This window comes from Phocoena phocoena, chromosome 8 (assembly GCF_963924675.1).
Source record: "Phocoena phocoena chromosome 8, mPhoPho1.1, whole genome shotgun sequence".
Lineage (NCBI taxonomy): Eukaryota > Metazoa > Chordata > Mammalia > Artiodactyla > Phocoenidae > Phocoena > Phocoena phocoena.
Window position 1 is genome coordinate 109,324,569 of NC_089226.1, and position 13,832 is coordinate 109,338,400.

General features: G+C 63.7%; 1 protein-coding gene across 1 annotated transcript in view; it reads right to left on the reverse strand.

Annotated features, from left to right (window-relative positions):
• Nucleotides 1-13,832, reverse strand: part of MUC5AC (mucin 5AC, oligomeric mucus/gel-forming) — a 32,309-nt gene that overhangs the window by 12,838 nt on the left and 5,639 nt on the right. Inside the window, exons 10-34 of the mRNA XM_065882494.1 lie at nucleotides 13,635-13,752; nucleotides 13,221-13,359; nucleotides 12,877-12,987; nucleotides 12,404-12,473; nucleotides 12,174-12,311; nucleotides 11,929-12,093; nucleotides 11,446-11,540; nucleotides 10,820-10,946; nucleotides 10,389-10,644; nucleotides 10,267-10,319; nucleotides 9,914-10,014; nucleotides 9,583-9,734; nucleotides 9,298-9,436; nucleotides 9,097-9,210; nucleotides 8,769-8,948; nucleotides 7,785-8,024; nucleotides 7,400-7,556; nucleotides 6,878-7,006; nucleotides 6,467-6,629; nucleotides 5,950-5,993; nucleotides 5,672-5,857; nucleotides 3,345-5,045; nucleotides 1,026-2,036; nucleotides 598-884; nucleotides 382-511 (exon numbers count right to left, since the gene is read on the reverse strand). Coding sequence (XP_065738566.1) covers nucleotides 382-511; nucleotides 598-884; nucleotides 1,026-2,036; nucleotides 3,345-5,045; nucleotides 5,672-5,857; nucleotides 5,950-5,993; nucleotides 6,467-6,629; nucleotides 6,878-7,006; nucleotides 7,400-7,556; nucleotides 7,785-8,024; nucleotides 8,769-8,948; nucleotides 9,097-9,210; nucleotides 9,298-9,436; nucleotides 9,583-9,734; nucleotides 9,914-10,014; nucleotides 10,267-10,319; nucleotides 10,389-10,644; nucleotides 10,820-10,946; nucleotides 11,446-11,540; nucleotides 11,929-12,093; nucleotides 12,174-12,311; nucleotides 12,404-12,473; nucleotides 12,877-12,987; nucleotides 13,221-13,359; nucleotides 13,635-13,752 — 6,006 coding nt within the window. The remainder of the gene's footprint in view (nucleotides 1-381; nucleotides 512-597; nucleotides 885-1,025; nucleotides 2,037-3,344; nucleotides 5,046-5,671; nucleotides 5,858-5,949; nucleotides 5,994-6,466; nucleotides 6,630-6,877; nucleotides 7,007-7,399; nucleotides 7,557-7,784; nucleotides 8,025-8,768; nucleotides 8,949-9,096; nucleotides 9,211-9,297; nucleotides 9,437-9,582; nucleotides 9,735-9,913; nucleotides 10,015-10,266; nucleotides 10,320-10,388; nucleotides 10,645-10,819; nucleotides 10,947-11,445; nucleotides 11,541-11,928; nucleotides 12,094-12,173; nucleotides 12,312-12,403; nucleotides 12,474-12,876; nucleotides 12,988-13,220; nucleotides 13,360-13,634; nucleotides 13,753-13,832) is intronic.

The following is a 13,832-nucleotide window of genomic DNA, read 5'->3' on the forward strand; positions in this document are numbered from 1 at the left end:
GGTTGGGCTGGTTGTCTGCACAGTGGTGGTGCTGGTTCTACGAGCTGTGGTTGGGCTGGTTGTCTCCACAGTGGTGGTGCTGGTTGTAGGAGCTGTGGTTGTGCTGGTTGTCTCCACAGTGGTGGTGCTGGTTTTAGGAGCTGTGGTTGGGCCGGTTGTCTCCACGGTGGTGGTTCTGTTTGTAGGAGCTGTGGTTGGGCTGGTTGTCTGCACAGTGGTGGTGCTGGTTGTACGAGCTGTGGTTGGGCTGGTTGTCTCCACAGTGGTGGTGCTGGTTCTATGAGCTGTGGTTGGGCCGGTTGTCTCCACAGTGATGGTGCTGGTTGTAGGAGCTGTGGTTGGGCCGGTTGTCTCCACAGTGGTGGTGCTGGTTGTGCCCACAGTGGTGGTGCTGGTTGTAGAAGCTGTGGTTGGACTGGTTGTCTCCACAGTAGTGGTGCTGGTTGTAGGAGCTGTGGTTGGGCCGGTTGTCTCCACAGTGGTGGTGCTGGTTGTGCCCACAGTGGTGGTGCTGGTTGTAGAAGCTGTGGTTGGACTGGTTGTCTCCACAGTGGTGGTGCTGGTTGTGGGAGCTGTGGTTGGACTGGTTGTCTCCACAGTGGTGGTGCTGGTTGTAGGAGCTGTGGTGGGGCTTGTTGTCTCCACAGTGCTGGTGCTGGTTTTAGGAACTGTGGTTGGGCCGGTTGTCTCCACAGTGGTGGTGCTGGTTGTAGGAGCTGTGGTTGGGCCGGTTGTCTCCACAGTGGTGGTGCTGGTTGTAGAAGCTGTGGTTGGGCTGGTTGTCTCCACAGTGGTGGTGCTGGTTGTAGGAGCTGTGGTTGGGCCGGTTGTCTCCACAGTGGTGGTGCTGGTTGTCTCCACAGTGGTGGTGCTGGTTGTAGGAGCTGTGGTTGGGCCGGTCGTCTCCATAGTGGTGGTGCTCGTTGTAGAAGCTGTGGTGGGGCTGGTTGTCTCCACAGTGGTGGTGCTGGTTTTAGGAGCTGTGGCTGGGCTGGTTGTCTCCACAGTGGTGGGGCTGGTTCTACGAGCTGTGGTTGGGCTGGTTGTCTCCACAGTGGTGGTGCTGGTTGTAGGAGCTGTGGTTGGGCCGGTTGTCTCCACAGTGGTGGTGCTGGTTTTAGGAGCTGTGGTTGGACTGGCTGTCTCCACAGTGGTGGTGCTGGTTGTAGGAGCTGTGGTTGGACTGGTTGTGTCCACAGTGGTGGTGCTGGTTGTCTCCACAGTGGTGGTGCTGGTTTTAGGAGCTGTGGTTGGGCTGGTTGCCTCCACGGTGGTGGTGCTGGTTCTACGAGCTGTGGTTGGGCTGGTTGTCTCCACAGTGGTGGTGCTGGTTGTAGGAGCTGTGGTTGGGCCGGTTGTCTCCACAGTGGTGGTACTGGTTGTGCCCACAGTGGTGGTGCTGGTTGTAGAAGCTGTGGTTGGACTGGTTGTCTCCACAGTGGTGGTGCTGGTTGTAGGAGCTGTGGTTGGACTGGTTGTCTCCACAGTGGTGGTGCTGGTTGTAGGAGCTGTGGTTGGGCTTGTTGTCTCCACAGTGGTGGTGCTGGTTGTAGGAGCTGTGGTTGGGCCGGTTGTCTCCACAGTGGTGTTGCTGGTTGTAGGAGCTGTGGTTGGGCTGGTTGTCTCCACAGTGGTGGTGCTCGTTCTATGAGCTGTGGTTGGGCTGGTTGTCTGCACAGTGGTGGTGCTGGTTCTACGAGCTGTGGTTGGGCTGGTTGTCTCCACAGTGGTGGTGCTGGTTCTATGAGCTGTGGTTGGACTGGTTGTCTCCACAGTGGTGGTGCTGGTTGTAGGAGCTGTGGTTGGGCCGGTTGTCTCCACAGTGGTGGTGCTGGTTGTAGGAGCTGTGGTTGTGCTGGTTGTCTCCACAGTGGTGGTGCTGGTTGTAGGAGCTGTGGTTGGGCTGGTTGTCTCCACGGTGGTGGTGCTGGTTGTAGGAGCTGTGGTTGGGCTGGTTGTCTCCACGGTGGTGGTGCTGGTTGTAGGAGCTGTGGTTGGGCTGGTTGTCTGCACAGTGGTGGTGCTGGTTCTACGAGCTGTGGTTGGGCTGGTTGTCTCCACAGTGGTGGTGCTGGTTGTAGGAGCTGTGGTTGTGCTGGTTGTCTCCACAGTGGTGGTGCTGGTTTTAGGAGCTGTGGTTGGGCCGGTTGTCTCCACGGTGGTGGTGCTGGTTGTAGGAGCTGTGGTTGGGCCGGTTGTCTCCACAGTGGTGGTGCTGGTTGTGCCCACAGTGGTGGTGCTGGTTGTAGAAGCTGTGGTTGGACTGGTTGTCTCCACAGTGGTGGTGCTGGTTGTAGGAGCTGTGGTTGGGCCGGTTGTCTCCACAGTGGTGGTGCTGGTTGTGCCCACAGTGGTGGTGCTGGTTGTAGAAGCTGTGGTTGGACTGGTTGTCTCCACAGTGGTGGTGCTGGTTGTGGGAGCTGTGGTTGGACTGGTTGTCTCCACAGTGGTGGTGCTGGTTGTAGGAGCTGTGGTGGGGCTTGTTGTCTCCACAGTGCTGGTGCTGGTTTTAGGAACTGTGGTTGGGCCGGTTGTCTCCACAGTGGTGGTGCTGGTTGTAGGAGCTGTGGTTGGGCCGGTTGTCTCCACAGTGGTGGTGCTGGTTGTAGAAGCTGTGGTTGGGCTGGTTGTCTCCACAGTGGTGGTGCTGGTTGTAGGAGCTGTGGTTGGGCCGGTTGTCTCCACAGTGGTGGTGCTGGTTGTCTCCACAGTGGTGGTGCTGGTTGTAGGAGCTGTGGTTGGGCCGGTTGTCTCCACAGTGGTGGTGCTGGTTGTAGGAGCTGTGGTTGTGCTGGTTGTCTCCAGAGTGGTGGTGCTGGTTTTAGGAGCTGTGGTTGGGCTGGTTGTCTCCACGGTGGTGGTGCTGGTTCTACGAGCTGTGGTTGGGCTGGTTGTCTCCACAGTGGTGGTGCTGGTTGTAGGAGCTGTGGTTGGGCCGGTTGTCTCCACAGTGGTGGTGCTGGTTTTAGGAGCTGTGGTTGGGCCGGTTGTCTCCACGGTGGTGGTGCTGGTTGTAGGAGCTGTGGTTGGGCTGGTTGTCTCCACAGTGGTGGTGCTGGTTGTAGGAGCTGTGGTTGGGCCGGTTGTCTCCACAGTGGTGGTGCTGGTTGTAGGAGCTGTGGTTGGGCCGGTTGTCTCCACAGTGGTGGTGCTGGTTGTAGGAGCTGTGGTTGGGTCGGTTGTCTCCACAGTGGTGGTGCTGGTTGTAGGAGCTGTGGTTGGGCTGGTTGTCTCCACAGTGGTGGTGCTGGTTCTATGAGCTGTGGTTGGGCCGGTTGTCTCCACAGTGATGGTGCTGGTTGTAGGAGCTGTGGTTGGGCCAGTTGTCTCCACGGTGGTGGCGCTGCTTATGGGCACTGCAGTTGAACTGGTTGTCTGCACCGTGGTTGCACTGGATGTGGCCTCATGGGAGGTGGTCCCCGTCTGGCTGGTGACACTCACACTTGAGGTGCTGGGAACTGTGACATGTGTGACAGGGCAGCCTTTCTGGGGCTCACAGCACAGCACGCGCACCTCGTAGTTGAGGCACATCCTGAACTTGCCCTTCTGGTCCCGGTTCCGACACACCAAGCCCACTTCCGGAATGCACTGCACCACCTGGTCCAGCCTCTGGACGCCGACGTCCGGGTGGTTCTCGGCTCGGCACTCCAGGGCGGTGATGTATTCGGGTCGGCGACAGATCTTCTCTCCTCTTCTGACGATGTTCCTGTAGGTTTCAAAGTCTCCTCCGTGGGGCCCAGGAGATGGGAAGTCCTCGTCGAACCACTTGGTCCATGTGCACTGTGGCTGGCAGGAGGTGGTCCCCAGAGGGGACTGCTCAGTTGTTCTGGTTGTGACCCTCGTTCTTGTGGGCACATGTGCCGAGCTGGCAGTGCTGTGTTGTGTGGAAGACGAGAACGTTGCAGTGGTCCAAGCAGTGCTGGTTTCACCTGTGGTCGTCTGTGTGGGCCCAGGTGTGGTAGGGGGTGTGGCCTTTGTTCTGCAAACGTCCACCACCTCACAGCACAGGATCCGGATTTGGTAGTTGTAGCAGATGGGGGGCAGCTGGTCTCTGTTCCAGCAAATCAGCCCCACGTTTTTGTCACAGATCAGGTTCTGCCCCAGTGCCTGCAGTGAGGTGTTGGGAAAGACTTCCGCCCGGCATTCCACGTTCTTGGGGTTTGCACAGAATTTATAACCTTTGGATCTCAGATTCTGAAAACTGTCAAAATCTCCACTGTTCCTCCCTGCCCCGGGGTAGCTGCCATCAATCCACTTGGTCCAGGTGCACGTTTCTTTTAAACAGGTGACCTGGGTTGGCCCAGATGAGGTCCCCTTCGAGGGCCCGGGGGTTGTGGTTGACACAGAGGTTGTGGTTGAAACTGTTGTTGAAACTGGCTTTGGGCTAGGAGTCAAGGGGGTTATTTTCCCAGTTGTTGAGGTACCTGGGCCAGGTGTTTTGCTAGTCGTAGAGGCAGTGGTTGGGCCAAGTGTGGTGACAGGGGCTGAGGAACCTGCGCTCCCTGTCGGCACAGATGTAACCCTGCTGGGTCCTGGCGTGGGCCCAGTTTCAGTTGTGCTGAGGGTCGCGTGCAGGGTGGTCTCTGTACTGCTAGGGGGGCAGGCCCGGGAGAAGCAGCACAGGATCCGGATCTGGTAGTTGTCACAGCGCCCAGAGGCCTGGTCCCTGTTGTAGCAGGTCAGCCCCACCGTCGGGCTGCACTCCACGCGCTGCCCCAGGACTTCCAGCGGCACCTCGGGGGCACTCTCGTCTCGGCACTCCACCGCCCTCGGTGCTCGGCAAACCTGGTACCCGTAGGCACGGAGGTTCTCCAGCGTGTCGAAGTCACCGCTGTCTATGCCCCATCCCGGACGACTGACATCCAGCCATGGAGACCACTGGCATTCCTCCCCACAGCGGGGCCGGGACGAGGGCGGGGCGGAGGCTGTGGGAGGGGTTGGTCCAGGGGATGTGCCCGGGGTGGTGGCCGGGGCCGAGCTCGGAGCGTGTGCTGTCTTTTCGGACGGGCTGGGGGGTGTGCTGGGTGGAAGCGTCGAGCTCACGACTGAGGGCAGGAGAGAAAGGGCGAGCGTCAGGGGCCAGGGCTCCCCACACTCCTTGAGGACGCCACCCCCCGCCCCCTCTGTCAGTGTCAGCTGCCTGTCTGTCTCCACCCATGACGGGAACTTGGGAGACAGGGCAGTCGCCAAGCGTCCGGGATATGCCCAAACCTGGCAGGGGTAAAGCTCACCGCAGCTGAGTCAAGGGGTGAATTAAGCTCCCCGGAATCTAAAGCCAGAGCTACAGGGGCTCTTCACCCTCGGGGGAAGCTCTAATAAGGCCCTAAGTCACCCTTAGAAGAGGTTAGGATGCGGAGGTGCCTGGCCCTGGTGCGACGCAAGGCAATCGGAGAGCAGTGGATCCAGGCAGGGACTCCCCAGCCGGCTTCCCGTGGTCCTCTCCCCAGGAGCTAACCTGGGGTAGCTTTGCTCACAGCCCCTGCCCCACCCATGCTGGGTGCCGCAGCCCTGAGAGCATGACTGGGGACACGGGTCCTGCCAGCCTCGCGGTGGCTGCGGGCTGACCGGCACAGGGACATGCCCTCTGTCCCGTCCCAGCTCCTTCCTGCCGCTTGGGGCCAGGGGTGGGGGGACGGCACCACCCGGTCGGCACCCCGCCTGTCTGCCTTACCGATCGGTGTAGAGAAGGCGAAGGTGGTCTGGGGGGTGGGGGTGGTAGCGCTGCAGTCTTCGACCCTCCTCTCGATGGTGCCGTTAGCCCCACAGTGGGCGAAGATGCAGCCCCCCGTGCCGTCTGTCGTGTGGTAGATGACTTCCCTGGGACGGAAGCGCCTCCCATCGTAGGTGCAGACACAGGCTGTGGGGAGGACAGCAGCCAGGCGGTTAGGGGGCCAGGGCGCAGGCAGGGACCCGAGACCCCGGGCGCAAGGAGGGCCGCCCACCACTCACCCTCAGAGTTGTAGGTGCACTGCACGCCACTCTCGGTGCAAACGCTGGCGACAGACGGGAGATGAGTCTAGGGGCGGAGACTCACCCAGGGGCAGGCAGGCAGGGGAAGCCCCACTGGGGTCCCTGGGGGCCACGCCTCAGCCCCAGAGGTCACGCCCTCTCAGGGAGCCCTTCCTATCAATGACCAGAGAAGGCAACTCGAGCATGGCCACTGAGCCCCCTGGACCTTCTGAAGGCCACTCCCTCTCCAGGGTGTCTTCCCAGAGGTCCTTGGGCCGTGTCATGACTCAGCTTCCCCTCTGGCCCCTTCCTTCACCCCCAGACCCCCCACCCTCATCCTGCATAAAGGAAGCTCCCTGTTGGACCCCACAGAAAACCCAGGCCGGGGGACCCTCTGGCCCTGAAGGAGGGAGGCTCTGCTGGAGGATGGCCAGTTGGGGCCTTTCCCCAGTAGCAGAGGGCTGGGCGAATCCCCCACGTGCTCCAGGGCCCTCGCGGCTCCCGCCAAGCGCCTCACCAGTAGTGGCAGTTCTTTTCCGAGGGCACCACAGAGCCCGGCCGGTAGGACTTGCCCTGGACGCGGCAGGGCAGTGGTGGGGTCGGGGTTGGACATGAAGCTACACATCGCATCTGGTCCTCATCGAAGATGGGGGCCTCTGATGGGCACTTGGGGTAGCAGCCTGGGGACCAGAGAGGCCTGAGTCCCAGCCACACCAACTGCCCACTGCCTCAGCCCCGCCTTGACTCAGTCCCCAGCCCTGGGCCCCACCACGCCGTGGGGAGCTTGAGGCTATGGCCGCAAAAGCACCACGAGGGGTCAGGAGCCGCCCAGCCTGGCCGAGGGTCCCAGGATCCCCAGGACAAACCTTGGCCCCAACCACCGTCTCCCCAGCACGGCCCCGCCCAGACCAGCAGGACAGCAGCGCACCTTCCAGGCCACAGACGTCGTGCAGGTACTGGCCGCGGGGGTTCCGGCAGGTCCTCAGGCAGGGGGCCCCGCAGGGCTGGTAGTGCCACTCGCAGTGGCCCTTGGGGTTGTAGTAGTCGCAGAAGAGGGCTGTGGACAACGCGGGCAGGCTCAGGGCCAGGCGCTCGGCCCAGGGGGCCCCAGGTGGAGTGCCGCCCTTGCAAGGACAGCCCCGGGGGGCTCCCCCGTAGCCCGATCCTTGACCAAGTCCTGCGAGCTGTTCTGAAGACACGTCCCTCCTCTGTGCCTCCCGGACGCGGCTTCAGAGGCCATGGGCCTGGGATGCCCAGTTGCAAGAGGGGGCAGTGGGGAGGGGGGCTGGCTGGCTTGTCAGGGACGCCCACCCACTGCGGCCAGGCTCCATGGAGGGGGGGTGCTCTGCTGATTCCCTTCAAGCCCTTCCTCCCCTCGCACATTCAATACCACTCTTGTCACTCCCCGTGTCTCCGCCCCACCTTGACGGACACATCCGTGGGCACTCACGGCAGATGTCCGGAGTCCGCCAGGACACGCACACGCCCGCTTCGTGGCAGGCCTGGGCGTAGGCGGCCACAGCCGTGCAGAAACACTCGCGGTCACCCCCCGAGTCGCAGGCGCACGCGTCGCTCACGCAGGCCTCGTAGTACCTGGCCGATTCCACCTACGGGAGAGAGAGGCTTCAGATGCCGAGGGACCCGCCATCCCTGTGGGCTCCGGGGAATCAGTGCAGCTGGTGTCGGCCTGGGCCGGTTTCCCCTGGAGCTCGTTGTCCCACGAGGCCGGCCAGACGGGTCCTCATGGCCACAGCTGGCCCTAGAGGGCGGCAAAGAGCCACTGCTCCCATTTCTGTCCCTTCTTCCCCAGGTGCCTGGAGGAGCACCCCGCGTACGTGGGCGTGGCAGGCGCTGAAGGTGACAGCGTTGATGATGCTGCACTGCTTCTGGGCCCACGACCTGCGGTACGGGTTGGCGGTGCAGGGGTCCTTGGGGGCCTGGGCGTCCGGGCAGGACGGGGAGAATTTCCAGCTGTTGCCGAACTCCAGCACGTCGCCCGCCACGGACTGGCTCCGCGTGGTGAAGTCGTTGAGGGCGTTGTCGTCAAAGTTCCCACACAGCCCGCAGACCCTCCCCTGCGGACAGACAGACGTAGAGATGGCACAGGCTCAGGGCAAGCGCAGGAGGGGCCCTGCGACCTCACTCGCTCCCCCCCGCCCAACCCCGGGGCCCTCAGGAAGAGTCCCACTGGACTCTGAAGTCTCCAGGAGGGGAGGGCACAGGAGAAGCAGCCTAGTGGCTACGGAGTGTCCCCCAAAGACAGGCTCAGGCCCTGACCCGGGACCCACGAGTGTGGCCCAAAGCGGAAGTAGGGTCTCTGCGGATGCAATCAAGTTAGGATGAGGGCATCCTGGACTGGGGTGGCTGAACCAGTGGCCGGTGTCCTTACAGGACGAGAGACACACACAGAGTGAAGACAGTAAAGGGACGTCACATGCAGAGGTTGGGCTGACGGGGCGCCTGGGGCCACGGAAGCTGGAGGAGGTGGGAAGGATCCTCCCCTCGAGCCTCTGGAGGGAACGTGGCCCTGGGGCACCTGGTTGGACTTAGTGTCCAGACTGCGAGAGAAGGGCCACCAGTCAGGGTCATTTCTTCCAGCAGCTGCAGGACCCGGACACGACCGAGGGTCTCCTACCGTCACCTCCTCTCTGTCTCTCTGCCTCTCGGTTTCTCTCTGTCTGTCTCTCTGTCTCTCTCTATCTCTCTGTGTCTCTCTGTTTTTCCACCATCTCTCTCTGTCTCTCCCCCACCCGCACCCCCGTCTCCGGCCAGCACTTGGTCTGGGGCGAGGGCGGCGTCCTTCCCGGGCAGGGCCTCACCTTGAACTCGGGGCTGAGTCTAAGGAAGATGCTGGTCCCCTTGTCCCACAGCAACACCAGGCTGACATCCGTGTCTACCACCAGGTAGTTGCCCACCTGGCGAATGGAGAAGGGTGGCAGCTGCCCCTGTTCCTTCTCGATCACCTCCATGTTCCCGTCACTCAGCTTCAGCTCGTAGCTCTGCGTGGGGCAGGACCGGCGAGTGTCTGGGTGAGGACCCTGGCTACCTGTCGAACGGGTCCATGGCCCTGCGGCCCCTGTCCCAGCTCGGCCATGGGAGCGCAGCCTTCCTGGGGGCTCCCCACCAAGGCCCCCACCCAGTGCTCACCCCCAGGAAGATCTTGATGGCCTTGGAGCAGGTGGTCCCGGTGGTACCACAGGGGACGTCCTCGGTGATGACATGGAAGCCGTCCTGGGCGCTGCCGTCCCCCCCACAGTGGTCCTGGGGGGGCCGGGATGGGACTGAGCGTGCACCGCGGGGCAGCACAGCAGGGCTGCGGGGCGGCGGGAGGGCTCGGCAGCCACATACCTGAAGCAGCGTGTACTCGCAGCCCCCGCTGAAGCTGTAGCGCTGCCCATCGAAGGTGAGGTAGTGGCCGTCGCCGTACACCGCGCAGGTGGCCGGGCAGGGCTGGTCTGTGCACTGCCACATCCTGCCCTTACAGGTGCTGGGGCAGGGGCGGCAGGCATCAGGCCCAAACCCCCTCCTAGAGGCCCAGCTGCCTGCCTGGGTGGGGGCAGGACTTGCTGGCCAGGCGGTGCCTCCCGCTGCAGGGAACCCTCCCCCAGTTGGGGTCCGAGCCCCTCCCCATACCAGGTGTTGCAGCCCACCCGGATGATCTGGCCCGGCTTGTAGCTGGCCTCGTTGTGCACACAAGGGCAGTCGGACACAGGGATGCAGCCGCCGTCGCCAGTGGCCACCAGCCCGTGGGGACACACACAGCCGGGCACACACTGGGAGCTGTACTGGGGGGGAGCAGACACAGCTTAGTGGACCCCCAGGGCCTGCAGCGGGGCCACAGGTATGCAGGACCAGCAGCCTGCGGGCAGGGGTCCCCTGGGGCCAGTGAGTGGGCTTCTCCACAGGTGCCCATGGGGGCCGAGCAGGTGTGGGGTTGTCGGAGGGGGTCACTGGGGACACTTACACAGTCCATGTCCAGGGTGTGGCAGCTCTTCTGACAGCCAGCCCCAGCGGCCCCAAGCGTGGTATTGTGGCAGTCGAAGTAGACCATGGGTGGGGTACAGACTGGTGAGGGAGGGGCCGTTCAGGGGACCCTGACGCCACCTACCAGGCTCGCTTGAGGGACGTGTCTCCCGAGGGCAGAATTTGGCCGCCCCGGGGTGAGCGTGTGAGTGCGTGGGCAGGGTGCCCACATTGCTGAGCCAGGAGACGCTGATGGACACCCAGCAGCCTCGCTGACTCGTGGGCATTTAACCCCGTACTTAGGTAACTTCATGCAGAGATAACCGAGGGCCCCCTCCCCCACTCCGGGCTCACCTGGAGCTGGGGCATGGCCTCCAATGCAGGTCAGTGTGCCCTGGGTGCAGGTGCTGCAAGGAGAGAGTGGCCAGAGAGCCCCCCAGCCTCGCCCACCCCACCCACTCAGCAGGGGCTCTTACCAGACGACCCCCTGCTTGTGCGTCGACTCCCCGTTGGGGACCACGGAGCCCCCATGGTAGCAGGGGCAGTTGGTGGCCGGCACACACTTGCCCGTATCATCCAGGAAGGTGCCGTCAGGGCAGGTGCAGCCGTCCACGGGGACGAAGCTGATGCTGCAGGTGACGTCCGCGTCACTCCGGGCCCGGCAGGTGGGCTGGCAGGTGCTGATGTTGTAGAGGTAGGTCAGCGACGGGGGGCAGGTGGTCATGGCCTTTGCTGCATGATGCCAGGAGGGGGTAGCACTCAGGACAGGGCCGGCCCCCCTGGCTTCCCTGTTCCCACCAGGCCCTTCGTCCTTGATGGGGTCCCAGGGCACTGGCCTGGGCGCTCCTTGGCCTCTGAGCCTGGTTGGGGGACGGGGGCCCTGGGACATCCACCCTGGGACACTCACTGCACACGCCGTCCCGCCAGCCGCCGAGCAGCACGCCCCGGGCGGCACAGGCCCGCACGTAGGAGGACAGGGCCGCGCACATGCAGTCCTCACTCTTCTCACAGTTGCACGTGTCAAACATGCAGTTCTGGGGGGGCATCAGGATGTCAGGGACACCAGGCCGCACACGGTGAGCTTCCCCCGTGCTGCTGCCGGAGCCCCTGCCTCCCCAGGACCCCTCCCCGGGCCTCACGGGGGTCCCACTAACATGCACAGAGGATCTTGCCATCACGCCCCTGGGCTGGGGGGCGGGGGTGCTGGAAGGACCACAGCCCCTCATCTGTGTGACCCGGCGGTCCATCCCTGTGTATTCAGCCTTAGACACCAGTTTCTCATTTGCACCCTGGGGCCAGCAGGCTACTCACTCCCTGGGTGTAGCCCCTGCGCCTAGCATGGAGCTGGAGGAGAGGACGGACTCAGAACCACAGCAGGTGGGTGAGTGAGTGAGTGAGTGGATGGGTGAGTGGATGGGGGTGGGAGAAACTGGAGACTGAGAGACCTGCTGGGCCCAGACGCTGCTGCCATGGCCCCTGGGACCCTGAGGGTGGCCGAGTGGTCCAAGGGCAGAGGCAGGTGGGTGGCATTACCGAGTAGTAGGCGCTGGGGCTCACGGCAGCGTGACAGCGGGTGAAGGGGCCGTGGGGGTCTGTCAGCCGCGAGCACCAGTGCTGAGCGTATTTCTCTGTGGACAGAGGAGGGGGGCGGTCGGCGAGGCTGGACGGTCACGTCAGGCGGGAGCTACATGGAGATGAGCAGCTTTCCTTTTAGCCGGAATCCCTTATGCTCCGTGTGAAGGAGTGCCAGGTGTCAGCAGACCCGGGCTGCTTCCCGAGCGTCCCGCGAGCCCGGTCCCCCAGGAGAGCAGGCAAGGAGGGTGGGCCTCCACTCCCCCCAGCACCCTGATCCTCTCCTCCCGGGGCTCACCGGCCAGAACAACGCATGTTGAGTCTGCCTGTTTACCTACCACCTGACGCCCCCTTCAGGCCGGGCCCCCAAGGAGCGTATGCTCAGACCTCCGGCCCAGGGGCCCCAGCACCAGGTTGGCCCGCGGGGCTGCTGGACACACATACCGTTCTCCACGCTGAGGGAGCAGGGGTCCTCCAAGCTGTTCTTGACGTTGGGGCAGGCGGCCTGGGTCTTCCAGGTGTTGGCGAAGGCGGCGGCCGTGCCCTCCACCACGCCGCTGATGGTCCGGAAGTCGTCGGCCTGGTTCTGGTTGAAGTTCCCGCACAGGCCTGGGGGCGGGGATGGCGTGAGGCCCCTGTGTGCTGGGCTGCGGAGGGTGGGCTCGGGTGCTGGGTGGCGACCCTCTTACCGCAGGTCTGCCCCTGGAGCTGGGGCGCCAGCCTCACGAACACCTGCATGACGGGCACCAGCTGGATGTCCAGCTGCAGGCCCAGCTGGGTCTGGGCGATGATGAAGAAGGTGGAGGGTCTGAAGAGCGTGACGTTGTCTGCAGACACAGGGGACCGGGTCTCAGTGGGCGGGGCAGGGGGCTGTCAGGGGGTGGGGCTGTCAGGGGGCAGGGCAGGGAGGCGCCCTCACCTGCCGAGAGGGGCAGCTGGGTGTAGATCTGGTTCACAAACACCTCCCCGCTGGCCTTTACCACGAAGACCTGGAGAAGCACATGACAGGGCTCACGATGGCCTCCGCAGGGCAGAGGAGGGCTGATGACCTGGCCCCCCATCCCCCAGGCTCAGCCTGCTCCGCTAAGCTTTCCGCGAGGACCGGACCGCTTTTTGGCGACGTGAAAACCAAAGAGATTTACTCAAGTAAAAAAGTCGACTTCAGCAGAGAAACTTCCTGGCCTCATGGGGGAGGTGTGGAGGCCCCCTGCCAGCCCCTGAGCTATTCCCTTTGGGGATGGTCACTCAAAAGAGCCACGAGAGGTGGAAGCAGGAAGTCAGTGGGAGGGTCCTCGGGCCATGCCTCGGCCACCTGCTGCCCATGTGGGATCAAGGGCTCGGGCAGAGGTCACTTGCCGTGAAGGACACCCCGACCCCAGGGTCTGCACGCACCACGTGCCCCCCGCCCAGGGTCAGCGTCAGGCTCTTCAGGCAGGTCTCGCTGTCGGTCAGTCCACACCTGCACAGCTCGGCCAGCACGGTGAAGGCGCTGCTGTCACAGGGCTGGAAACACAGGGCCTCACACAAAGCGCAGCGCCCCCGGCCCACCTCATCCTCTCCCCTCCCCACCATCCGTCCGCCCGACCAGAGCTCCGGTGGTTTCCTGGACGACTTGGCGTCGGGGATCCCAAGGTGGCCCCAAATGCAGCACCTACATGCAGCCCAGGCTGGGGAAGGACACGTGGACCCGTGACCTGAAAGCCGCTCTGTCCGGGCAGGACCCTGGGGCCATGTACCTTGGCCAGCACGTAGCTGCAGTCCCCGTGTACCGTGTACTGCCTCTCGTCGAACGTGGAGAAGTGGGCACCGCCCAGCACCGAGCAGGTGCCCGGGCACGGCACCTCCTGGCATCTCCACCGGCCTCCAGAGCAGGTGCTGAGAGCAGGGAGCAACCACGTGGGTGCTGGCCTCCGGGAGCAGCCCGACCCCCCCAAGACGGCAGGTAGACTTGCCCAGGCCTGCCTGCATCACCACATAGACTGGAGCCCATCAGCGTCTGCCCAGAGAGCCACTGGCCTCCGCCCGGGGACCCACGTGGGAGAGGACAAGCCCCCAGAGGGGCCGGCCCGGGCGCATCTAGGGGGACCGGAAGGCAGGGGCTGTCCCTGGGCATCTCCGGGGGAGGAGAGGGCAGGGGCCCAGGGTCCTACCAGTTGGTGCAGTCTGTGGAGTAGCCGGTCCCTGGAGTGTAGGTAGCCCCGTTGTACACACAGGAGCACTGGGGCACCGGGATGCAGCCATTGTGGCCGACGTCATCCAGCACCGTCCCTGCAGAGGCAGGCAGGCCACGTGGCAGGTGCCGGACTGTGCCTGCCATGTGGGTGTGTGGAGGGGACAGGCCCTCTGCC